General features: G+C 41.7%; 1 protein-coding gene across 1 annotated transcript in view; it reads right to left on the bottom strand.

Moving 5' to 3' along the window:
• Positions 1–26,150, bottom strand: part of obscnb (obscurin, cytoskeletal calmodulin and titin-interacting RhoGEF b) — an 821,414-nt gene that overhangs the window by 586,706 nt on the left and 208,558 nt on the right. Inside the window, exons 23-26 of the mRNA XM_060825732.1 lie at positions 14,741–14,902; positions 8,638–8,742; positions 7,655–7,921; positions 1,447–1,716 (exon numbers count right to left, since the gene is read on the bottom strand). Of these exons, the coding sequence (XP_060681715.1) occupies positions 1,447–1,716; positions 7,655–7,921; positions 8,638–8,742; positions 14,741–14,902 (804 nt within the window). The remainder of the gene's footprint in view (positions 1–1,446; positions 1,717–7,654; positions 7,922–8,637; positions 8,743–14,740; positions 14,903–26,150) is intronic.

Raw genomic sequence — 26,150 nt, 5'->3', positions numbered from 1 at the left:
GAATGAGGGGGAGGCAATGGTCTCTGCAAAATGCTGACGGGGTGGAGAGGGCAGTTAGGGATGGGCTGTCAATGCTGGCCAGGCACTGACATCCAAGTCCCACAAATGAATAAAAAAAACAAGATTAACATCTACTCAGACATTACATGGAACATTGGAGTAATGGGAGGGGGGCTTATTATTATGTGAGGTATTATGTTATGTTACCACATGCAGTACAGTTATGGAGAAATATAGTAAATATTAGGTTAGATAGATTTAACATAAAAGCCTCTTTGGTCGTTAACCACATCAAGTATAGAAGACAGAAGTGCAGTGTGGATGCAACGCAACAGTAAACTGTAAGGTGGAAGCTGTATGGGCAGCAACGGAATCAAATCATGTTGCATGTCTGATTCCAGGGAGATATTCTATCACTATGTCACAAAAGAAGTATCAATATGGGAATAGTCGAACTTGGCCTAGAACCAGCCAAGCAATGTGCTCATACTCACAGGTACTGGAATCTACTGGAGATATATTCTGGAAAACCTGACACAGTATTTGAACCACTTCTCCTATATGATCCCATTACTACTGACTCCTTAAAAGTCAAATGAGCATACACCTTGCAGCAACAATTGAACAAATAGATACCACCACTATATCTGAGGAATTGGAAATTGAATGTGTAGATACACTCATGGAGTAAGGCCATCTTCCAAGTTTTGATTATCACCCTGTAGATACTGGATGTATAAGAAGTCTACTTGGTTTACATCACCATAGAGCACAGGAGATGTCATAAGGAATTCAGGAATTGGAGGATGCAGGGCCAATTGTACTGAGCCTACCTATAGAGACTGTAAAGCAAAGTACTTCTACAATCCTAAGCTCAATACCTGGTCAGTATGTATGGACGATGCAATGTAAAGGGAAAAGCATTACCATTAAGTTAACTATGTGAGCTTGGCAAAAGGCCAAACAAAAGGGAAAGATAAAAGATTTGAATGAGTCTCAGACAGTTGAGGGTTAAATCTTCAGTCATTTTGTAAAAGCAAATCAGAACTATAGATGTACAAAGGCAGGCTAGCAGTATCGGAGCGACACTATCAGCAAGATGGAGTTGGCCTTGGGTGAAACACAGACAATGTCTATGAAGACTCTGGAGAAACAGCAGATAAAGTAAGTGCAATATCTAATTTGCAATGATTTTTATAAAGCATCAAGGTGTTTGTAATACATCACAGTGAGTTTTACATATCATAAGAGATAAAGCTGGCTCTGCCTTCATATGCATGAAATACATTATGGTTAACCTGATTCCTGAAGTTTTTTATTAACCTATCATGTTATAAAATAAAAGTACTAAATGTTGCAGATGACTATGAAACTGTCAACTTGAATTATGGTCTAAAAGGAAAAGTAAGAAATTTGAAAGAATACAGAAACAAAGAATGTGAATACCTTTAATAGTCAGCCTCGCCTCAGACTTTGATTTCCCTGCAATAAACTGCAGCAAGCCAGTCATCTTACAACTTGTTCTTTTCAGAGTCAGACGATGGATAGTGCCAGAATGCTCAATTTCCACATCTTCAGAAACATGAAGAAGTTCACCATTCAATATCCATTTTGGAGGCTTCACGTCAGCAATTGAAAGCTCACATTGAAAACTTGCATCATTTGGTTCTGTGACTTCCACATCACGTAGCTGCTTAACAATGGCAATTGATTGCTCTGTACATTTAAAGAAGTGATAGAAGTTAGACGATTCCTTTTGAATGTTAAGTTGTATGTAACATATCACATTCTTCACTTTGTCACAAGGGAACCAAATTTGGTCTCAATAATGGGATAACTAAATAGCAGTATTTGTTGAAATCAATAAGAACTTACAGAATTCACATTAGAAGTTGAAATGTATAATTTTAAATAAAGATTTTGACAACAAAGCAATGTCAATCATGCATTCAAAATTTATTTAACTTTGCATTATGACTTTAACAACACAAAATCTCAAAAATCTTTATAAAAGGAGAACTAAACAGGCAAAATCTTCCATTATGGAGTCTGGTTATGGTGTTAGAGGCTATGCTAGAAGTCATCATTTCTGCTCAGGACTGGTGTGGAGATGCTGGCGCTGGACTGGGGTGTAGAAAGTCAAAGTCACATGTCACCAGGTTATGGTCCAACAGGTTTATTTTAAAATCACAAGTCAGAAGCGCTGCTCCTTCGTCAAAGCTCCAAAATCTTGTGATTTCAATTAAACCTTTTGGATTATAACGTGGTGTCATGTGACTTCTGACTCTGCTCAGTACTGATGGAGGTTTTCAGTTCAATACTAATGCACATGAGCTGTTTTGCTAATTGAGCAGAAAATCTTATTGGTAAACCTCAGGAAGTTCTCACGTACGTGACATTCTATCGTCAAAAGATTCAGTCACTATCTCTGAGGACCACTCAAACAGCATTTAAGTCCTGCAAGCTTGCAGCATCACTGGAGCCTATGTTGGTCACCCCTAATACTACGAATCCCAGACTTGGCTCACACTAGAAGGAGCTTTGTAGTGTAGCAGAGTAAGGGATACCTTAAGTATTTAGGATTCTTAATGACCTGGCGAGTGGAAATGCTATGTCCTCTAGTGGGTCAATCCAGAACAAGGGCGCTGATTTACAATTCTACATTGCCCTTCAGGACAGAGATGTCTGTGACCTTGGAATGCTACCTCAAAAGGTAGAAGACAGAAAAAGGCAACAAGTAACATCAGGCAGAATGCAGGGGAACTGGGAACCATGCTCTGGAGTCCTCAATTGCCTCCTCTTTCCTGGAGACAAGGTCCTTAACAATGTTTCCTTCCAGGTGTCTATGAGTTAATTCATATACAATGTCGTGTGTAGACTCACACAAATTATCACAAAGGCCAGGTTTGTCCACACAGTTTGATGCTTAACTGTTCAAGAACAATTTTGCTTTTATTTGATTAATAAGAATGTCGTAACTGTTGTAATCCAGTAAATGTTTTATTATGCAAGTTGGAGCTTCAGTCGTTTGGTGCATTAATGTGAATTTACTTAAGAACCCAGAGCCTATAAAAATCCAAACTCTCAGCCAGTGGTTAGAAATGTAGGCACTTTACATGAACTTGATTTATCCAGAATCAGGGTTCAAGGATACAGAGTAAGCCACTTAGGATTGAGAAGAGGAGAAATGTCTTAACCCAGAGAGTGGTGAGCCTGGGGAAATCTCTGCCATGGAAAGCAGTTAAAGTCAAAACACCGAATGATTTCAAGAGAAGTTAGATATACCTTTTGGGGCTAAAGGGATTAAAGGGTATGGGGAGAAAGCAGGAATAGGGCACTGAGAGAGATGATGAGCCATGATCACACTGAATGGCACAGCAGACTTGAAGTGCTATATAATTAATCACAGGATCGGCACATTGAAAATAGAAAATTATTCATTATCCAAAACAATGGTGCAAACCTTTTCTCCCAAAGTTCTACTCCAAAGTTTTCTCCCAAAGAGGAAGCAGTGGGCTCTCAGCCAGCTGGTTACCAAAAAGAATAATATACATTTTGCTACCCTAATTGGCCTTCACTGCTTTTCAATAAAAGTTTCACATGCCTGTATGCCTTGGTTTCATAAAGTCTGTGAGCATCATCGTTAGACACAAGTGAGATCCCGGAGGACTGGAGTTTGACAAATGTTTTGTTCTTATTCAAGAAGGATTTTAAAGAAAAACCTGGGAACTGCAGACCAGTAAACTTAATATCTATGGTGGATAAGTTACTTGAGAAGATTCTGAGGGAAAAGATATACATGCATTTGGAAAGACAAGGTTTGCTTAGGAGTAGTCAGCATTACTTTATGAGTGGGAGATGATGCCTCACAATTTGTTGAAGCTCTTTGATGAAATGACCAGAAAGGTTGATGACAGCAGTGCAGTAGATGCAGTCTGTATGGATTTCAGTACGGCCTTTGATAATGTTCCACATGGTAGACTGCCCTGGAAGGTTAGATCACATGGAATAAAAGGAGGAGCTGGCATACTGGATACACACCTGGTAGAATGCAGAGGGTAATAGTGTAAGGATGCTTGTCAGACTGAAGGCTTGTGATTAGTGGAGTGCAGCAGGGGTTGGTGTTGGGCCCATTGCTGTTTGTTATCTGTATTGATGATTTGGATAAGAATGTACAAATAATGATTAGTAAGTTTGCAAATGACACTGGAACAGGCGGTATCGTGGAAATGAGGAAGGGTATCCCCTTGATCAACTGGAGAAGTGGGCTGAGAAGGGGGCTGTGAGGTCTGGCGTTTTGGAAAGTCAAATTAAGATAGGAGTTTCATGGTGAATAGTAGGGCCTTAAGGACTGTATTGGAACGGGGAGACCTTGGAGTTCAGATGCACAGTTTTCTGAAAGTGGTATCACAGGTAGACAGGGCAGTGAAAAAGGCTTTTGACATATTGTCCTTCATCAGTTAGGGCACTGAGTATAGAAGTTGGGAAATTATATTGCAGTTGCATAGGACGTTAGTGAGGCCACCCTTGGAGAATTGTGTTCAGTTTTGGTCACGTTGCTATAGAAAAGATGTTGTTATTAAACTGGAAAAGAGTGCAGAAGACATTTATAAGGATGTTACCAGGTCCCAAAAGTCTGAGTTGGAGGGAGGGATTGGACAAGCTAGGACTTTTTACATTAGCACGTAGGAGACTAAGGCTGTATCTTAATGAAGTGTATAAGATCTGAGAAACATAGATAGGATGAATGCATTCTTTTTTTTCCCCAGGTTTGGGAAATCAAGGATAAGACGGCATCAGTTTAAGGTTAGAGGGGAAAGAATAAAAGGGAACTTGATGGGCAACATTTTTACATAAAGGGTTGTATGAATATGGAATGAGCTACCACCAGAACTGGTTGAGGTGGGCACATTAATAATATTTAAAAGACATCTGGACAAATAAATGGATAGAAAAGGTTTAGAAGGATATGGGGAAGCATAGCAGGTCAGGCAGCACCTGAGGAGCAGGAAAATCAATGTTTCGGGTAAAAGCCCTTCATCAGGAAATTAGCATGGATGGACATTTTCGTCTGCATGGACCAGTTTGGGCCTAAGGGCCTGTCTCCGTCTCTATGGCTCTCTAAATTTCTGGTCTATATCACAATCATGGTAGGTAAGGACAAAGGAACCCCTATCGCTTTTTTGAAACTGAAGGGAGGAGTGGAGGACGGAAATGCGGGATATGGGTCAGACTCAGTTGAAGGCTCTATCGACAACAGAGCTGAGGAATCATCAATTGAGGAAGAAAGTGGACATTTCTGAGGTTCCTTTGTTGAAGTTGGACTCATCAAAACATATGCAACGGAGACAGGGGAACTGGAAGAATGGAATGGAGTCTTTAAAGGAAGCAGGTTGCAAGAATGTATCGTTCAGGTGGCTTTGGGAGATTCTGGGTTTATAGTAGATATTAGTGGCCAGTCCATCGCCAGAAAGGGAAACAGAGACGTCAAATAAGGAAGGGGAGGAGTCAGAGATAAACCAGGTGAAAGTGAGGGCAGGGTGGAAATTGGAAGCAAAATCCTGGACTTTAGCCCTGTTCTTTAGTTGACTGTAGTTGTTACAAGCTGAAAATGTGTTGCTGGAAAAGCGCAGCAGGTCAGGCAACATCCAAGGAACAGGAGAATCGACGTTTCGGGCATAAGCCTTTCTTCAGGAGGGCTTATGCCCGAAATGTCGATTCTCCTGTTCCTTGGATGCTGCCTGACCTGCTGCGCTTTTCCAGCAACACATTTTCAGCTCTGATCTCCAGCATCTGCAGTCCTCACTTTCTCCTTATAGTTGTTACAAGCAGTGTCATTTGAAGTGACTCAACTGTCACAATTCCAACTCCTCTTTGGAGCATGCCTCGGATGGGATTGGCATGAGACCTACAGTGGAAATAAAACAGCAAGGACTAGGTCAGTGCTTGCTAAGCAGCAATCTGATCTGATTGCCTCTTCAGTCTGAAGTTTACATTCTGGTCCACACTGACAGTCACCACAAATGGCTGTAAGTCTAATCATTCCCCATGACCCAAGCAAGATGGTCCTTTGTGTCAAAGATAAACGATTATCACCAATTATACATCCTCAAATCCATTCAAATCCAGGAGGACAATGTGGTTAAACAACTTCACCAGCTCCAGCAATATAGAAATTGAGTCCTTCTCTTCAACTTGCTTTCACTCATAAACTTCTGCTGTAGTTGTGTAAGACTACTGCTATCCCCCAAAATCCTTGACAGTACCTCAAAAACCAACTGCAAATTGCTTTGAACATCAGTAGCTCGTCCCACTATTTCCTGATGGGCTTTCTCACCTTGAAGTTCCATCACAAGCGCTATCTCCTCACTTGCATCGAGGGCTCTGAATGTCATTACTAGCTGCGTAATCTCAATTGAGTCTTCGGTCACCAGATCGTAAGGACTTTGTTCTTCCTTGAATCTAATCAGTTTCCTACACATTGGCAAAGGGAATTTTGAACAAGGGTATTGCTTCTTTCCTCCATATTAATGAGTCCACATTCCTCCAGAGGCGGTCCCTTCAACTGCTTCCGTGTCCAGTGCTTTCCCTCACTGGCACCAACTACCGTAGGATATTCTTAATATACTGTTTCTATCAAGCTGCTCATTTGATGTCGGTTTTGTGTGTCTGCACCATAGGATTTGAAAAAATGGAAGATAAATTATAGCAACTAAGCAGGACGCTTGAGCCGAGGTCAGCCCCTCAGTTTGTTTCTTTTATTTCTCTTTCTTTTCTCTTTTTTTCCTTTTTCTTCATACCTCTCATCCTCAGATGGTGATGGTAATGTCCAGGGTGAAAGCAGACTCCTAGCTTTCCCTCAATCTCCCAGCCTCAGCATGGACTCAAACTCCCAGCATCAGCATGAATTCAGACACCCAGCCTCAGCATGGAATCAGACTCCTGGTCTCAGTATGAACTCGACTCTCAGCCTCAGTGTGGATTTGACTCCCAGCCTCAATGTGGACTTGACTCCCGGTCTTGAGGTGAAGCCTAGCGTGGTTTGGGTTGGAAGGACTCTTATTCTGAACTTTTACTTCTCTATTTTCCTAATTTATTTCTGGACTTTTTATTTCCTTATTTTTCTAATATTTTTCCCTAAGAATTTGTAATTCTGAATCTGTACCAAGGTATCTTGGTACCTAAGATTCCATTGTAAGTGGTAATTTATAAACTCTTCAGTGTATTCTTGTGAGTGCATGTGATTATAAAGCTAATTCCAATTCTAAATTAATCTTATGCAGTCTGATTCCCCTTCTAGTAGCAGAGGCTATCTACCTGCTGACTTTCTTACAAGCAAAATGGTATATAAATGAAAAAAACTTGAATAGACAATCTGAAGAGAAAAGAAATGAGCTGGACTTAATATCTGAATTTCACATTAGTCAGATATCAGTATTATTAATTTAAAAGAATGGTTGCTGATGTAGGTATTGCACTTGCCATTAAAACAGATTGCTTACTTTCATTAAGAAGATTAATATTTGTTTCAATATTAGTACATTACTAACTCCACAGAAAACATATAAACTGCAGTATTTAAAACTTGTTTCTCGGCTTCACTCTTAGTATTGGCAAAACATTGCAAAATTAACACTTTTAAAAATGTTATTACCTTCAACATATAGCATTGCTGTGGTTTTGTCATCATTTGCATCACATATGTAACTGCCTTCATCTTCAAAAGCAACGTTATTAATTATGAGCTTTCTGTACACATCTTCACTCACAATCTCATATTTTTTACTAGGATGAATCCCTTTGCCTTTGTGATACCATTTGACAACAGCATTTGGTCTAGAAACTTTGCATTCAAAAATGACACGATGTTTTTCAATGCCAATCTTCTCTTTTAAGGGTTTCACAATTTTAACTGGCAATTCTGAAACAAATACAAGAATATCTGTTTGCATTTGTATTAATAGTCATTACTAGACATTGCTAATTACAGTATTAAACTTCAGTCACTTTGACAGAGAAGCACAATTCGGTGAAATAATTATTCATCACTTCCATTGTACAGTTACAAGATTTTATTTTTGAAACTACTTTGTCATGTAACAGTATTTTGTAAGTAAGTATGTTTATAATGCTGTTCACACTGAAACAGAGCCCACTAACATTTGACTTCATTTCAAGTATAAAATGGATGATAAAGAACCAGTAGCTGATTTTATATACCAACTTTCTTACACAATCTTTTTCATTGACTTGCTGCTGCTCATTTTCTGCTGTTTGGAAGGCAAATTTGTTCTTCTTTCCGTTCACAGTATATTGTCCCAATTTAAATACAAAAATCACAGAATGAGCAATGATTAACTAACTTTGCTTTCAATTATTAACGATACTTCTTAAATCTCATCCACACACATAAAAATACAACCAAGTAAGGAAATACATTAATGGTTTTGTAGTTTAACAATATAAACAACTCGTGAAACCAGTAGTTACTTTTAGTATGTTTGCCATTCCTACTGTGGCAATTTCACAATCCAACTCTCTAGACATAATCCCATGTTTGCAGGTAACATTAAGGGAGCACCAAAATATTTGTTGCCATATTCTTCAAATCTATGAAGTGCCTCCTAAAATTCTTACCTTTAACCCGTAGGAAAGCTGTGGAAGTTGCACTTTCAGCAACAAACTTGATCTCAGCAGCATCTACAGTTTTTACAGATTTAAATAGCAGAATATGGGTCCTTCCTGTATGTAAAACATTTTGTTATGATATATATTAATACTATGAAATATAGTGCATATTTTTAAAACAGATTTTCTAACACATCCCTTTCCAATGCTTGAACTTCTTTATGCTATTATTGTTCAAAACTGCAGACAAAAAAAACTATGAAATTCTATCAGACCTAGAAAGGTTAGGCGCAGGGAAGATGCTTCCAATGCTGGGGAGTGTCCACAGCCAGTTTTAAGAAAAGGGGTAAAACGTTTTGGATTGAGAGGAGGAGGAAGTTCTTCACCCAGAGAGTAGTTAATCTGTGAAACTCACTATCAGAGGAAGTCGTTGAGGCCAAAACATTATGTGACTTCAAGTAAGAGGCAGCTCTTGTGGCTAAAGGGACCAAAGGATATGGGGGGAGGACAGAAATAGGGTATCCAGCTTGACAATCAGCCATGATCATAATGAATGGCAAAGTAGGGTCAAGGGATTGAATGATCTACTCCTGCTCCTTTCTATGTTTCTATCTAAGAACACACTTGCTCTGTGATAATCTCTCATTTTTGATTGATCTTAGTTAAAATACATTGCAGCATGTGATTGTTTATGTTACCTCAACAAAGGACAAATATTGTTTCCAGAGACTAAACAAGCAAATGCATTTGGCACATTAAAGGATGCACAGGACAGCATACAAAGTTGATGCACAGCAGATAAGATTAGATATGAGGGGAAGCTAGCCAGTAATATTAGGAAAGATTGCAAGAGTTTCTTTAGATATATAAAGGGCAAAAGTGGACAGTGGGCCATTGGAAAATGATGCTGGAGAAAAGTAATGGGAAACAAAGAAATGGTGGAGGAACTGCATAAGTACTCTGTATCAATCTTCACAGTGGATGACATAAGTAACATCTCAAAAATTCAACACAGTCACAGGGGCAGAGATGAGTACGGTGGCCATCACCACGGAGCCCATTAGCTGAAGAAATAGAGGAGGCTTTAGTAGTGATCTTTCAGGTATCACTGAAGTCAGGGGAGGGATCCCATAAAACTGGAAAATTGTCAATGTACCACACCTCCTCCACCCCCATTTAAGAAAGTAGTAATGCAAAAGACAGGGTCCATTGTGAAGGATGAGATTTCTGAATACTTGGAAAAGCATGGTAAAATAGGAAAACGTCAGCATGGTTTTATCAAGGGTAGGTCATGCCTAACAAATCTGTTGGAATTCTTTAAGGAGGTAACGAGCAGGTTCGACCAAGGCAAGCCAATGGATGTTATCTAGCTGGACTTTCAGAAGGCCGTAGATAAGGTGCTGCACAGGAGACTGCTGAGTAAGATAAGGGCCCATGGTGTTAGAAGCAAAGTATCAGCATGGATATAAGACTAGCTGGCAGAAGGCAGACAGTGGGGATAAAAGGATCCTTCTCAGGATGGAAGCCGATGACTAGTGGTGTTCACACGGGTCAGTGTTGGGATCACAGCTTTTCACTTTATACATTAATGATCTGGACGAAGGAACTGAGAGCATTCTAACTAAGTTTGCAGATATACAAAGATAGGTGGAGGGACAGGTAGTAATGAGGAGGCGGGAGGCTGCAGACAGATTTTGAGAAGTTAAGACAATGAGCAAGAAGTGACAGAATGAAATACAATGTGGGAAAATATGAGATCATGCACTTTAGTAGGAAGAATAGAGGCATGAACGATTTTCTAAATGGGGAGAAAATTCAGAAATCTGAAGTACAAAGGGACTCTGAAAGTAAACTTGTGGGTTGAATCGGCAGTTTGGAAAGCAAATACAATGTTGTCATTTATCTCCATAGTACAATCAGAACTACCAGGAATACAGAAGTTTACTGAAGAAGGAAATCAGGAGGGCGAAAAGGGGGCACGAGATAGCCTTGGCTGAGAAGATTAGAGTGATTCCAAAGGGGTACGTTAAGTATATTAAAAGAGAAAGAATAACTAGAGAGAGAAGAGGACTCTTCAAGGACTGAATTGGACATGTAAGTGTAGAACCACAGGAGATAGGCGAGGCCCTCAATGAATATTTCTTCTCTGTATTTACCATGAAGAAAAGTACGATGACTTGGGGTCTTGGGGAAGTTAGTGGTAATATCTTAGGGACAGTCCATATCACAGTAGTGGAGGTGTTGGATGTATTAGAATGTATGAAGATGGATAAATCTTCTGGTCCTGACCAGATATATCCAAGAACACTGCAAGTGGCTAGAGAAGAAATTGCAGAGGCCATGGCTGATATTTTTGCATCATCAGTATCCATGGCTAGCAAATGTTGTGCCCTTATTCAAGAAGGGCTGCAAAGAAAAACCTGGGAATTATAGACCAGTAAGCTTAACATCTGTGATGGGTAAATTACTTGAGAAGATTCTGAGGGTAAACCTATGTATGCATTTGGAAAGACAGGGTTTGATTAGGAGTAGTCAGCATGGCTTTGTGAGTTGGAGATCATGCCTCACAAGTTTGTTAGAGTTCTTTGATAAAGTGACCAGGAAGGTTGATGAGGGCAAGATGGTGAACATTATCTATATGGATTTCAGTAAGGCCTTTGATAAGGTTCCACAGTGTCACGGGGTTGTAATGATCTATTAAGCAAACTTAGATTAAGTCTTGCATCTTTAAGGATGGGATATGCTGGTTTAGGCTCTTTAATATATAAGTTTGAAAACTCCTTTTCAGTTACATTCTCAAGGTGACTTCAGTTTATCTAACAATAGGTGTTATCTTAGGTCAGACAATGTATTAAAGATGTGAACTTAAAGTCTGTCCCAATGTTGAATGTGGGACTTTCAGAATCCTACATGGATTTATTCAGTTTTTGTACAAAATAAGATGTAATTCTGCAACCACAGATCCACTCCATAAATTTATATGTGTGCACATGCAGGAGAGACAGAGTGGGTGTGTGTATGTGAGTGTGTGCGTGGGTGTGAGTGCAGGAAGTGCATATGGTATGCATGAGAGAGGGTTTGCTTGAGAGAGAGAGAGAGAGAGAGAGAGAGTGTGTGTGTGTGTGTGTGTGTGTTTGTGTGTGTGTGTGCGTGCGTGCGTGCGCGCGGAGAGGTTGGAATCAACATTGGGTACCTGCACATGCTGCCTCTTGCAGTTCAGGTTCATTGTTCTCTGAAAGTGGTCACAAGTAGACAGGGCAGTGAAGAAGGCTTTTGGCACACAGGCCTTCATCAGTCAGTGCACTAAGATAAGAAGTTGTAAAGTAATGGTGCAGTTATACAATATGTTGGTGAGGCCACACTTAGAGTATTTGTGTTTAGTTTGGTCACCTTGCTATAGGAAGGATGTCATTAAACTGGAAAAAGTGCAGAAGAAATTTATAAGGATGTTGCCTGGACTCAATGGTCTGAGTTATAAGGAGAGGTTGGACAAACTAGGACATTTTTCTTTAGTGCATAGGAGTCTTGGGGGACCTTATAGAAGTACGTAGGACCATGAGAATCATGGGGAGAGTGAATGCATTGTCTTTTTCACAGGGTTGGAGAATCAAGGACTAGAGGGCATCAGTTTTAGGTTGGGGTAAAAGGATAAAAGGGAATCTAAGGGTTAACATTTTTACACAGAGGGTGGGACACGTATGGAATGAGCTGCCAGTGAAGTAGTTGAGGCAAGTACATCAATAACATTTAAAAGGGCATGGATAGGAAAGGATTAGAAGGATACGGGTTGAATGCAGGGAAATGGGGTTAGCATGGGCAGGTATTTTGGTCAGCATGGACCAGTTTGGGCCAAACGGCTGTCTCCATGCTGTAGGACTCTATGACTGGAATATAAAAGCAGGGATGTACGTCTAGGCTTTATAAGGCTCTGTTAGACTACACTTAGAGTTTTGTGAGCAATTTTGGGCCCTATACCTCAGGAAAGATGTACTGGCCCTGAAGCAGGTCCAGAGGAGGTTCACGAAAATGATTCTAGGAATTATAGGGTTAACATATGAGGAACATTTGAAAACTCTGGGATGACACTCGACGGAGTTTAGAAGGATGAGGGGGTAATCTCATTGAAACTTACAAAATACCAAATGGGGAGAAAATGAGGACTGCAGATGCTGGAGATCAGAGCTGAAAAATGTGTTGCTGGAAAAGCGCAGCAGGTCAGGCAGCTGAAAAATGTGTTGCTGGAAAAGCGCAGCAGGTCAGGCAGCTGAGAAATGTGTTATTGGACAGGCTTTTCCAGCAACACATTTTTCAGCTCAGAATACGAAACGGCCTGGACAAAATGCTGTTGGGAAAATGTTTCCACTGGCAGGAGAGAAGAGAACCTGAGGATACAGCATTAGAGTAAAAGGAAGACCTTCCAAAACGGAGATAAGGAGAATCTTATCTTTAGTCAGAGAGTGGTGAATCTGTGGAATTCATTGCCACAGAAGGCTGTGGAGGCCAAGTCACTGAGTATCTTTAAAATAGGGATAGATAATTTGTTGATTGCGGAGGGGATCAAAGGTTATGGGGAGAAAGCAGGAAAATGGCGCTAAAAAAACTATCAGCCATGATTGATTGGCAGAGCAGGCTCGATAGGCCGAATGGCTTTATTTCTGCTCCTATTTCTTATGATCTTATGGGTCTTATATCATAAATTATACTTAGGTGAAAAGACTGGGCAAAAATCAAAGCTTTTCATTTTGCACATACCACAACAGAATTGCAAGAATAACAAATTTGTAATGTATGAGAAGAGAGTCTTGAATGGTTGGCAAAAGAACTCTGATTAATCGAGCCATTTCCATGGAGAATGCACCAAGCGTTTATCTAAATCCAAACCAGTCTTGACTCAGTGATGTGAAGGGATGGTGATATAATTCCAAGACAGAGTAGTGCGAACTGGACAGAAACCTTTAGGTGATAGTTTTCCCATGTATTTCTTGTCCTGATTCTCCTAATTGTGGGAGGGCTTCAATCAATGGCAATCAATGCCAAAGCATGATGAATTCACTTGACATCTGAGATGGGTGTGCCTGCTGGAGCTAACCATTTGTCCCTGCTTTCAACACTGCTACTCTAACCTCCCTATGAGGTCCTCTCTCAAACAACACTTACACTTGTTCTGAGTCCTGCAAGATCCTGTGACTCCAAAGCGGCTCTTCTGCCAGGAGCCACAGCTTCCTCCACAGCACTGTGAGTCACAAGACTGCTGGTCTCTGATTAGTTGGCAATTCTTGGTGGGCAGAACTTTTCTTGGCCTTACCACTGCCTGATAGAGGCATGATTTGATGGGCCAGCCTTGGAAGAGGCCACTTGAGTCACACTCTGGTTCTATAATTTGCTATTATGACCCCCTAATCCTCATTAAGATAGAACTCAATCACGAAGGTGATAGTCAATATGCCAAGCAAGCAGGCTGCTTTATCCTGGATAGCGTTGCATTTCTTGTGAATAGTTGGAGCCACAGTCATCTAAGCAATCTGGGCCCTTGAGTTGTAAATCCTTTCACAGGAAGAACCATTTTCTCCAACCAGATAATTTTGAATGCAGCAACCAAATCTTATCTCAACCTTTTTTTCCTCTCCAAGGATAATAGCTTCAGTTTTCATTTTATTTACGTAATCTTTTCTTTTATTGCTCATGGGATGTGAGTATTGCTGGTCACCAATTATTCCCAATTGTCTAGAGGACAGTTAAGAGTCAACAACATTGCTGTAGGTCTGGAGTCCAGATCAGGTAAGAATGGCAGTTTTCTTCATTAAAGGGCTTTAGTGAATCAGATGGGTTTTTCCCAACTATCAACAATGGATTCATGGTCATCATTAGACTTTTAATCCCAGACATGCACTGAATTCAAATTTCACCATCTGCCATGGTAAGTTTCAAACCCGGACCCCAGAACATCATCTGGATCTCTGGATTAACAGTTTAGTGATAATACCACTGGGCCATCACTTCCCCTCCTGTATCTCCTACTTTCTTCTGAACTTTATTGTTCGAAATGTTCATTTGGATAATAACAAATCTTAATATTATTTATGAAATCCAATTATATAATAAAAATATCTACCTTCCTGACGAATTTTTACATTATCACCAGCCCTGATTTTTACACCGTTCTTAAACCATTGAAAATCCACTTCATCATGTGAAATTTCACATAAGAAGGCAGCACTCTCCTGTTCAATAACTTCAAGGTCTTTCAACGGCCTTACTATCTTGATATCACGAGCTGAAAAATATGAAGAAATCAAAAAGTCAAAACAACATCTATTTTAAAGAGTGTACATTTCTATACGCATGTATTTGTCTAAATAACAGCACTGAATGCATAGGTGAAGTAACTAAATGTGAAGCATTCTAAAATACCCTGAAGTCATGAAAGGCACTATTTACTTGCAAGTTCACTGCATTTTTAAAATTTATTCAGGGAATGTAGATTCTATTGGCAAGGCTAGCATTTATTTCCATCCCAAACTAATCTTAAGAAGGTGGTGAATTTGAAATTCTTGAACCACTGCAATCAGTTTGGTGTAGGTACATCCACAATGCTATTAAGAAGAAAGCTCCAGAATTTTGACCTGGCAACATTGAAGAAACACAATATATTTTCAAGTCAGGTGGGTGAATGGCTTGGACAGGAACTTTCAGTGGTGGTGTTCCCATGTGTTTAATATAGATAATGGTGATCATTGGTTTGGAAAGTGCTTAAAGAGCTTTTATATATTTCTGTAATGAATCTTGCATCTAATACACTGATGTTACTTGGTGATCATATATTAACTTACCTCATCTAAGTCATTAACACACTTTGTAAATAACTGTGGCCCCACCCCTGACCCATGTGGCCCTCTATCAGTTGCAGGTTGCCATCCTGAAAAATGGCCCCATCATCCTAACTCTGTATGTTTTATTAGTTAACTAACCCTCTATCCATGTTAAGATATTACCTCCAACACCACAGATCCTTTTCTTATTTAGCAGCCGAACAAGCAGTACCTTGTAAAATGCTTTTTCGTAATGCAAATATACCACATGCACTAGTTCCCTTTTATCTATATTGTTTGTTTAGTCCTCAAGAGTTCTAATACATTTGTTAGACATTGTTTCCCCTTCATGAAGCCATGCCAGCTTTCAGGTTTATATTATGTATTTCTAAATACTCTGCTATGACATCCTTCACAACAAACTCTTCAACATTTTCCTAACTATTGTTAAGCTAACTGGCCTATAGTTATCACTTTTGTTTCCCTCCATGTTCAAACGAGGGTGTTGCGTTATAAGTTTTCTAATCCTCTGGGACTTCTCCAACATCTAAGAATTCTTGGAAAGTTACTACCAGTGCATTCACTATCTCTTCAGACTTTTAATATGTTCGGATGCAATCCATTAGGCCCAGGGGGCTTATCAGTCTTTAGCTCCATTAGCTTCCTAAGTAATTTTTCTCTAGTGATAGTTATTATATTTACTTATTCTTCCCTTTTAGTTCCTTGGTTACTTAATACTTTTGTAATGCTGTTAGTATCTTCTACCATGAAGACCGATATAAAGTATTTATTCAAATCCTCTGCCATTTTCTGGTGCCTCGTTATTATGTCCCCAGGCCCATTCTCTGAGGGGCCTATGTTTACCTTGGCGTCACTCTTCCTTTTAAATATGTTAAAAATCTCTGTCAAAATTGATATTAACCGTTAGTTTGCCGTCAAAATTATTTTCTCCCTATTATCCTTTTGGTCACCTTTTGATTTTTTTAAAACTTCCCTATTCTCTGGTTTACCAGTAATCTTTGCCACATTTAATTGATTTTTTTTCTTTCAATTTGATACTATCCTTAATTTCCTTGGATAATCATGGTTGGTTTATCCACTTCCTAGAATATTTCTTCCTCTCTGGGATATGTCTTTTCTGTGAGTCATGAATTACTTTCTTAAATATCTGTCACTGTTCAACATCCGTCTTTTCTGCCAAATATCTGCTCATTTTTCTGCCCTCATTCATTCTAATTACCCCTATTTCTGTTTTGCACAGTTGTTTTTGAACCAAACACAGTCTCAAACTAAATGTTAAATTCTACCACATTATAGTGACAATGACATACCCTTGATTCGTAAGGTCTATACAGCAGCAGGCAGTGAGAGAATATTTAACTGAATTCACTTGGTATATGTGCATCTGTACCCAAATAAAACAGAAGTCTATTCAAACTATGAGTTCCGACATGTTTCCATCACAAGGGATTATTGCACAAGGCAGCATTTACAGCAGACCACTTGGTAAATTCCACAGATGTGCAAAGGTCAACAGACTATCACCATCATATGATGAGACACACTGAGCAGTCTCTAGGCAGGATGGAGAACAAAGCGCCTGGGATCAGCAAGAGGTACTCAGGCGATCAGGTATCAGCCTTGAAAGGAGAAATTCAACTGCAAAAGCATCAAACAATTCCTTTGAAAACTGTCCTGATTTGAATGGAGGCATCTCACAATCTTTGAGTGTCACCAGAGCCTCATTCAGCTGTGGTGACAGAAACAGATGTGTAGAGCTTTATATTTATCAGGGATCTCCAGGCCTCAAACATTAAGAAAGTTAAGTTCAAGGATTTCCCAAGCTGTGAATGAGCAAGTTCAGCAACCTGTCTCCAAATAAGCAGAAAGCACAGAAGGAGCAACACATAGCAGCACACAGAAGAGTTTTAGGATAACCATCTAGCTGCACTCAAGAGTCGATGGGATTACTTCTTTCTTGATATATGAAGCCTTGAATATATTTGGAACTATTAAATTTCTGATGTTATAATGCATATGTCCTCCTTGCATTTCTTGTTGAGGGATGGGGTAAGTAGCCATTCAACTTCAAGAGCATTCTGACTCAATCAAAGGATTTAACAAGTAGTACAACAAACAAAATGAGGTTCAGCCATTCTCCATGGCACAGAATTCATCCTAATTGAGACTAGGAAATTATAGATTTAATAAACGAGTTATTATTAGGCTGCAGTGTGCTGAAGGTTAACTGGATTGAATGGAGCTGTCAGTGAGGATCACGTAAACCTTACCGAATGATGACCATTGGGTATCCAAAATTATCTCTCATGTTTCTCAGCATTCTGCACGTTGTTATCATTTTCTGCCTCTCCACAGGCTAGCTAAATGATACCCTTGTTGTTCAGTTCTACCCTCCTCTGGAATGTTAGGTTGCATAGGACACAACACACCATAATCCCATGGAAGACTGCAGATCCACATAGTTTATAGCTCAATCACAATGATCTAAGAATTGTACAGAATGGAAAGGCGACCAAGTGGATCTCACTGACTATGCAATTCTTCATTAAGATTGTTAACCTGGGCCCATTAGGGAGCCCTGGCTGACAGATATGAACAGGAGATTCAGAGACCTCCCCATTCTAAGGACTGGCTCCAAGCTTGCTGGTCAGAACCTAAGAACTGAACACATGACAAGAAGCCTATGTCAGGTATAGACAGAAGAGATCTAGTGAATCCTTAGAAGACTATAAAGATGGTAACAGTATACTAAAGAGTAAAATCAGGAGGGCAAAAAGGGAACATGAGACAGCTTTCGCAAATAGAACATAGTACATAGAAAAATACAGCGCAGTACAGGCCCTTCGGCCCTTGATGTTGCGCCGACCGAAGCCTACCTAACCTACACTAGCCCAATAACCTCCATATGCTTATCCAATGCCCGCTTAAAAGACCATAAAGAGGGAGAGTCCACCACTGCTACTGGCAGGGCATTCCATGAACTCACAACCCGCTGAGTAAAGAATCTACCCCTAACATCTGTCCTATACCAACCTCCCCTTAATTTAAAGCTGTGTCCCCTAGTAACAGCTGACTCCATAGGCGGAGAAAGGTTCTATGGTCAACCCTATCTAAACCCCTAATCATCTTGTACACCTCTATCAAATCTCCCCTAAACCTTCTTTTCTCCAATGAGAACAGCCCCAAGTGCCTCAGCCTTTCCTCATACGATCTTCCTACCATGCCAGGCAACATCCTGGTAAACCTCCTCTGCACTCGTTCCAGTGCCTCCACATCCTTCCTATAGTATGGCGACCAAAACTGCACAGAATACTCCAGATGAGGCCGCACCAGAGTCTTATACAACTGCAACATGACCTCAGGACTCCGGAACTCAATTCCTCTACCAATAAAGCCCAGTACACCATATGCCTTCTTCACAGCACTATTACCTGGGTGGCAACTTTCAGAGATCCGTGTACATGGACACCAAATCCCTCTGCTCATCCACACTACCAAGTAGCCTACCATTAGCCCAGTAATCCATCTTCTTGTTACTCCTACCAAAGTGAATGACTTCACACTTAGCTACATTGAACTCCATTTGCCACCTTTCTGCCCAGCTCTGCAGCTTATCTATATCCCGCTGTAACCTGCCACATCCTTCTTCGCTGTCCACAACTCCACTGACTTTCATATCATCCGCAAACTTGCTCACCCAGCCTTCAAGCCCCTCCTCCAGGTCATTTATAAAAATGACAAATAGAATTAAGGAGAATCCAAAGGGTTTTTATCAATATATTGAGGTCAAAAGGGTAACAAGGGAGAAAACGGAGACCCTCAAAGATGACCAAGGCAGCCCATGTGTGGAGGCGCAGGACATGGGGGAGATACTAAAAGAGTATTTTGCATCTATGTTTACTGTGGAGAAGGACATGGAAGATATAGAATGTGGAGAAATTGATGGTGACATCTTGAAAAATTTCCATAATCCAGAGGAGGAGGTGCTGAATGTCTTGAAACACATAAAAGTGGATAAATCCATAGTTCCTGATCAGGTATACCCTAGAACTCAGTGTAAACCTAGGGATGTAATTACTGGGCCTCTTGATGAAATATTTGTATCATTGAAAGCCACAGATAAGGAGCCAGAAGATTGGAGTTTAGCTAATGTGGTGCCACTATTTAAGAAAGGTGGTAAAGAAAAGCCAGGGAACTATAAACCAGTGAGTCTGACATAAGTGGTTGACAAGTTGTTGGAGGGAATCCTGAGGGACAGGATTTACATGTATTTGGAAATGAAAGGACTGATTAGGGATAGTCAGCATGGCTTTGGGAAATCATGTCTCACAAACTTGATTGGGTTTTTTGATGAAGTAAAAAAGAGGATTGATGAGGGCAGGGTGGTGGATGTGATCTATCTGGACTTCATTAAAGTATTTGACAAGGTTCCTCATGGGAGACTGATTAGCAAGGTTAAATCTCATGGAGCAGGCAGAATTAGCCATTTGGATACAGAACTGGCTCAAAGGTAGAAAACAGAGGTTGGTGGTGGAGGGTTTGTTTTGAGACTGGAGGCCCGTGACCAGTAGTGTGCCACAAGGATCGGTGCTGGGTCCATTACTTTTCATCATTTTATAACAATTTGAATGTGAACAAAGGAGGTGTAGTTGTAAGTATGCACATGACACCAAAGTTGGAGGAGTAGTGGACAGCAAAGAAGGTTACCTCAGAGTACTGGGCCGATGTTATGAGTAGGGGTAGGTGGAGTTTAAGGAGAAAGTGAGCTGAAAATGTGTTGCTGGAAAAGCGCAGCAGGTCAGACAGCATCCAAGGAGCAGGAGAATCGACATTTCGGGCATGAGCCCTTCTTCAGGAATGAGGAAAGTGTGCCAAACAGGCTAAGATAAAAGGTAGGGAGGAGGGACTTGGGGAAGGGGCGTTGGAAATGCGATAGGTGGACGGAGGTTAAGGTGAGGGTGATAGGCCGGAGTGGGGGTAGGGGCTGAGATGTCAGGAAGAAGGTTGCAGGTTAGGAAGGTGGTGCTGAGTTTGAGGATTGGGACTGAGACAAGGTGGGGGGAAGGGAAATGAGGAAACTGGAGAAATCTGAGTTCATCCCTTGTGGTTGGAGAGTTCCTAGGCGGAAGATGAGGTGTTCTTCCTCCAGCCGTCATGATGCTATGGTCTGGCGATGGAGGAGTCCAAGGACCTGCATATCCTTGATGGAGTGGGAGGGGGAGTTGTAGTGTTGAGCCACGGGGTGGTTGGGTTGGCTGGTCCGGGTGTCAAGAGGTGTTCTCTGAAATGTTCCGCAAGTAGGTGGCCTGTCTCCCCAATATAGAGGGTGCAGTGGATACAGTAAATGATGTGTTATGGAGGTGCAGGTGAATTTGTGGCAGATATGGAAGGATCCCTTGGGGCCTTGGAGGGAAGTAAAGGGGGAGGTGTGGGCGCAAGTTTTGCATTTCTTGCGGTTGCGGGTAAGGTGTCGGGAGTGAAGGTTGGGTTAGTGGGGGGTGTGGACCTAACGAGGGAGTCACAGAGGGAGTGGTCTTTTCGGAACGCTGATAGGGGAGGGGAGGGAAATATATCCCTGGTGGTGGGGTCCATTTGGAGGTGGTGGAAATGACGACGGATGATACGATGTATAAGGAGGTTGGTGGGGTGGTAGGTGAGGACCAATGGGGTTCTGTCCTGGTGGCGATTGGAGGGGCGGGGCTCAAGGGCGGCGGGGAGGGGCTCAAGGGCGGAGGAGCGGGAAGTGGAGGAGATGCGGTGGGGAGCATCATTGATCATGTCTGGGGGGAAATTGCGATCTTTGAAGAAGGAGGCCATCTGGGTTGTTTGGTATTGGTACTGGTCCTCCTGGGAGCAGATGCGGCGGAGACAAAGGAATTGGGAATATGGGATGGCGTGTTTACAGGGGGCGGGGTGGGAGGAGGTGTAGTCTAGGTAGCTGTGAGAGTCAGTCGGTTTATAGTAAATGTCCGTGTTGATTCGGTCGCCTGAGATAGAAATGGAGAGGTCTAGGAAGGGGAGGGAAGAGTCTGAGACGGTCCAGGTAAATTTGAGGTCGAGGTGGAAGGTGTTGGTAAAGTGGATGAACTGTTCACCCACCTCATGGGAGCACGAGGCAGCGCTGATACAGCCATCGATGTAGCGGAGGAAAAGGTGGGGGGTGGTGCCAGTGTATCTGCGGAAGATAGACTGTTCCACATATCCTACGAAGAAGCAGGCATAGCTGCCTCTATCAGAGAACACCTCTGGGACACCTGGACCAACCAACCTAACCAACCGAGGCTCAACACTTCAACTCCCCCTCCTACTCTATCAAGGACATGCAGGTCCTTGGACTCCTCCATCGCCAGACCATAGCAACACGACGGCTGGAAGAAGAGCGCCTCATCTTCCGCCTAGGAACCCTCCAACCACAAGAGATGAACTCAGATTTCTCCAGTTTCCTCATTTCCCCTCCCCCCACCTTGTCTCAGCCCCAACCCTCGAACTCAGCACCACCTTCCTAACCTGCAATCTTCTTCCTGACCTCTCCACTCCCACCCCACTCCGGCCTATCACCCTCACCTTAACCTCCTTCCACCTATCGCATTTCCAACGCCCCTCCCCCAAGTCCCTCCTCCCTACCTTTTATCTTAGCCTATTTGGCACACTTTCCTCATTCCTGAAGAAGAGCTCATGCCCGAAACGTTGATTCTCCAGCTCCTTGGATGCTAGATGGAGTTTAAGCAAAAGTGAAGACTGCAGATGCTGGAAATTGGAGTTTAGATCAGAGTGGTGCTGGAAAAGCACAGCAGGTCAGGCAGCATCCGAGCAGCAGGAAAATCGACGTTTCGGGCAAAAGCCCTTCATATTCCTGATGAAAGGCTTTTGCCCGAAACGTCGATTTTCCTGCTCCTCGGATGCTGACTGACCTGTTGTGCTTTTCCAGCACCACTCTGATCAAAACATAGGTACAGTTTAATTTAGATAAATGTGAGGTGCTGAATTTTGGAAAAGCAAATCTTAGCAGAACTTATACACTTAATGGTAAGGTCTTAGGGAATGTTGCTGAACAAAGAGACCTTGGAGTGCAGGTTTATAGTTTCTTGAAAATACAGTCACAGGTAGATAGTATAGTGAAGAAGGCGTTTGGTATGCTTTCCTTTATTGGTCAGAGTATTGAGTACAAGAGTTGGGAGGCCATGCTGCAACAATTGGTTAGGCCACTTTTGGAATATTGCGTGTAATTTTGGTCTCCTTCCTATCAAAAGGATGCTGTGAAACTTGAAAGGGTTCAGAAAAGATTTACAAGGATATTGCCAGGGTTGGAGGATTTGAGCTATAGGAAGAGGCTGGATAGGCTGGGGTTATTTTTCCTGGAGGGTCGGAGGCTGAGGGGTGACCTTATTGAGGTTTATAAAATCATGAGGGGTGTGAATAGAATAAATAGACAAGGTATTTTCACTGGGGTGGGGGAGTCCAGAACTAGAGGGCATAGGTTTAGGGTGAGAGGGGAAAGATATAAAAGGGACCTATGGGGTAACTTTCTTACGGGAGGGTGGTGTGTGTAAGGAATGAGCTGCCAAAGGAAGTGGTGGAGGCTGGTACAATTACAACATTTAGAAGGCATCTGAATGGGCATGTGAATAGGAAGTACTTAAAGGGATATGGGCCACATGCTGGCAAATGGGACTAGATTAGGTTATCTGGTTGGCATGACGAGTTGGACTGAAGGGTCTGTTTCCGTGCTGTACATCTCTACAAATAAAGGTGACTTTGTGACGGGATAATTGCCTCCTTTGAGTTATTTCAGTGGTGACAAGAGAAAACAATAAGTGCCTGAAAACAATTCGCTTGCAACAGTCATCTGAGTTGTGGGAAGCCTTTCTTCTTTTATGAGGGAGGCTCAAATCGTTCGAGCCTTCCATTGAAGACTGGGCCCAGTATGTGAAAAGAATGTGATAATTTAGAATCATACAATACCTAGAGTGTGGAAACAGGCCATTTGGCCCAACAAGTCCACACTGACCCTTCAAAGAGAAACCAACCCAGATCCATTCCCCACTCTATTACTCTACATTTACCTCTGACTAATGCACCTAACCTACATACCCCTTCTAAGGCTTATGTTAGAATGAAATGTGCAGGATCAGATAGGGCACTTGAGGATTACAAGTTAGCCAGGAAAGACCTATGCTAATGCAGAGTGTAATTATTTGATTCAATTTGATTTGTTATTGTCAAGTGTACCTAAGTAATGTGTAAAGTTTTGTTTTGTGTGCAATATAGGCTGATCATACCATACTAAGCGTATAAAGGTAACAGAATAGAGCAAGGAATGCAATTTTACTACTGCAGCGAAGGTGCACAAAGAGTGATATCAACATTAAATTAATAATATGAGAGGTCCATTCAGAAGTCTAATAACTAGAGAATATGTTATTTGATTAATTCAAAACAAAAAATGCTGGAAATCACAGCAGAACAGATAGCATGTATGGAGAGACAGCAAGATACTGTTTTGAGTCTAGATGACTCTTCATCAGAGCTGATGTGAAGCATGGAGGGGGCAGCATTTATACAATAGTGTGGGTGGGGTGCTAGGGTAGAAAGGGTGTTGATAGTGCAGATTAATTGATCAAAATGCAAGAATGACAAAATAATAATGTGTCTAACTGTAAAACTGGAAAGAACAGATGGTCCCACTGGAGTAGGGGGAAGGAACAGCAGAGAGGAAAGGGAAAAATGAGTTCACAATCTGAAGGTATTGTACTCAATATTGAGTCCAGAAGGTTGTAATGAATCTAGGCTATGAATTTTCATTATGTTGGCTGCCTTCCCAAGGCAGCGAGACGTATGGATGGAGTCAATGGATGGAAGATTGGTTTGCATGATGGACTGGGCTGTGTTCACAACACTCTGTAGATCCTTACAGTCCTGGGCAGACCAATTGCCATACCAAAGCTGAAGATGTGATGCTGGAAAAGCGCAGCAGGTCAGGCAGCATCCAAGGAGCAGGAGGATCAACGTTTCGGGTATGAGCCCTTCTTCAGGAATGAAGAAGGGCTCATGCCTGTAAAGTTGATTCTCCTGCTCCTTGGATGCTGCCTGACCAGCTGCGCTTTTCCACCAACACATTTTCAGCTCTGAACTCCAGCATCTGCAGTCCTCACTTTCTCCAATTGCCATACCAAGCAAAGATTCACCCAGAATGCCTTCTATAGTGCATTTATAAAAATTGGTTTGAGTCTTTAAACACGTTAAATCTTGTCAGCCTCCTTAGGAAGTAGAGGCATTGTTGTGCTTTCTTCACTATCACATCAATATGGTTGGACCAAGACAGATTTTTGGTGATCATCATGCCTATGAACTTGATGCTCTCGATCATCTCCATCTCAGTCTATCTCCATCTCAGTCCCGCTAATGTAGATAGGGGCATGCCTTCCATCTTGCTTACTTAAATCAGTAGTTAGCTCTTTTGTTTTGCTGACGTTGAGGAAGAAATTGTCATCTGTCCACCACACCATCAAACACTATCTCTTTCCTGTATTCTGTCTCGTCATTATTTGCGATCCGGCCTGCAGCACTGGTGTTGTCAGCAGCCTTTTAGATACAGTTCAGATTAAATTTGGCCAAACAGTCATACGTGTACTGAGAGTATACTAAGGGGCTGAGTATGCAGCCTCAGGGGGCACCGGTATTGTTGCCTATTCTCACTGATTGAAATGTATGGGGCAGGAAGCCGAGGATCCAGTTGCAGAGGGTGGAGCAGAGACCTAAATTTCAGAGGTTGGAGATTAGTTTGGTTAGAATTATAGCGTTGAAGGCAAAGCTGCAATCAATAAATAGGAGCCTGATTCTTGTTGTCTGGGTGTTCCAGGGATGTGTCTAGGGCCAGGGAGATGGTATTTGCAATAGACCTGTTGCAACGGTAGGCAAATTGCGAGAGATCAAAGCAAACTGGGAGGCTAGAATTGCTCATGAGCCATGACTAACCTCTCAAAAAACTTTATAATTATGGAGGTCAGATTCACCAGGCAGTAGTCATTGAGACACACTGCAGAAATTTTCTTTGGTACTGGAATAATGGCATTCTCCTTGAAGCAGGTGGGGATTTCAGACCATAACAAGTAGAAGTTATAGATGTCAGCAAATACTCCTGCCAGCTGATACACACAGCTTCCGAGTGCGCAGCTAGGGACTTTATCTGCACTAATCACTTTCGGTGGGTTCATTCTTAACACATCCAGATAGAGAAGGATTGGTGGTCATATTTGAAGCCATGCCTTCATCGTCAAAAATTTGTGATATTAATCAACCACAAGCCCCTCCTTGGTCTGGTTAAAGTACCATCCAAAGCACCATTCAGCATTGGGCTCAAATATTGTGCTTATAATTACAAGTTAGAACACCGTTCGAGAGACCGAGTAGAGAATGCAGATGGATTGAGACATTAGTAGATACACTGCCGGTGGTACCCCCAAAGGAAGGGTCTGAAATGGATATTACATTTTCTGGACACACTCCCAGTCTCAGCTGACAATATCAGATCTTGGATGCAGAAAGAGCCAGTCCTTTCAAAACTGAAACAGCTGCTGGTATAGAGAAGGCTAATGGGCCATCATAACTCGAATTTTCGACCCGGAGGCACCATCTCACAGTACAGGATAGCACATTGATCTGAGGAGCAAGAGTAATTGACCCAAGCAAAGG

This window comes from Hemiscyllium ocellatum, chromosome 5, assembly GCF_020745735.1.
Source record: "Hemiscyllium ocellatum isolate sHemOce1 chromosome 5, sHemOce1.pat.X.cur, whole genome shotgun sequence".
Classification (NCBI taxonomy): domain Eukaryota; kingdom Metazoa; phylum Chordata; class Chondrichthyes; order Orectolobiformes; family Hemiscylliidae; genus Hemiscyllium; species Hemiscyllium ocellatum.
Note: the sequence above shows the minus strand (reverse complement) of the source record. Positions and strands in the feature narration are given on the sequence as shown.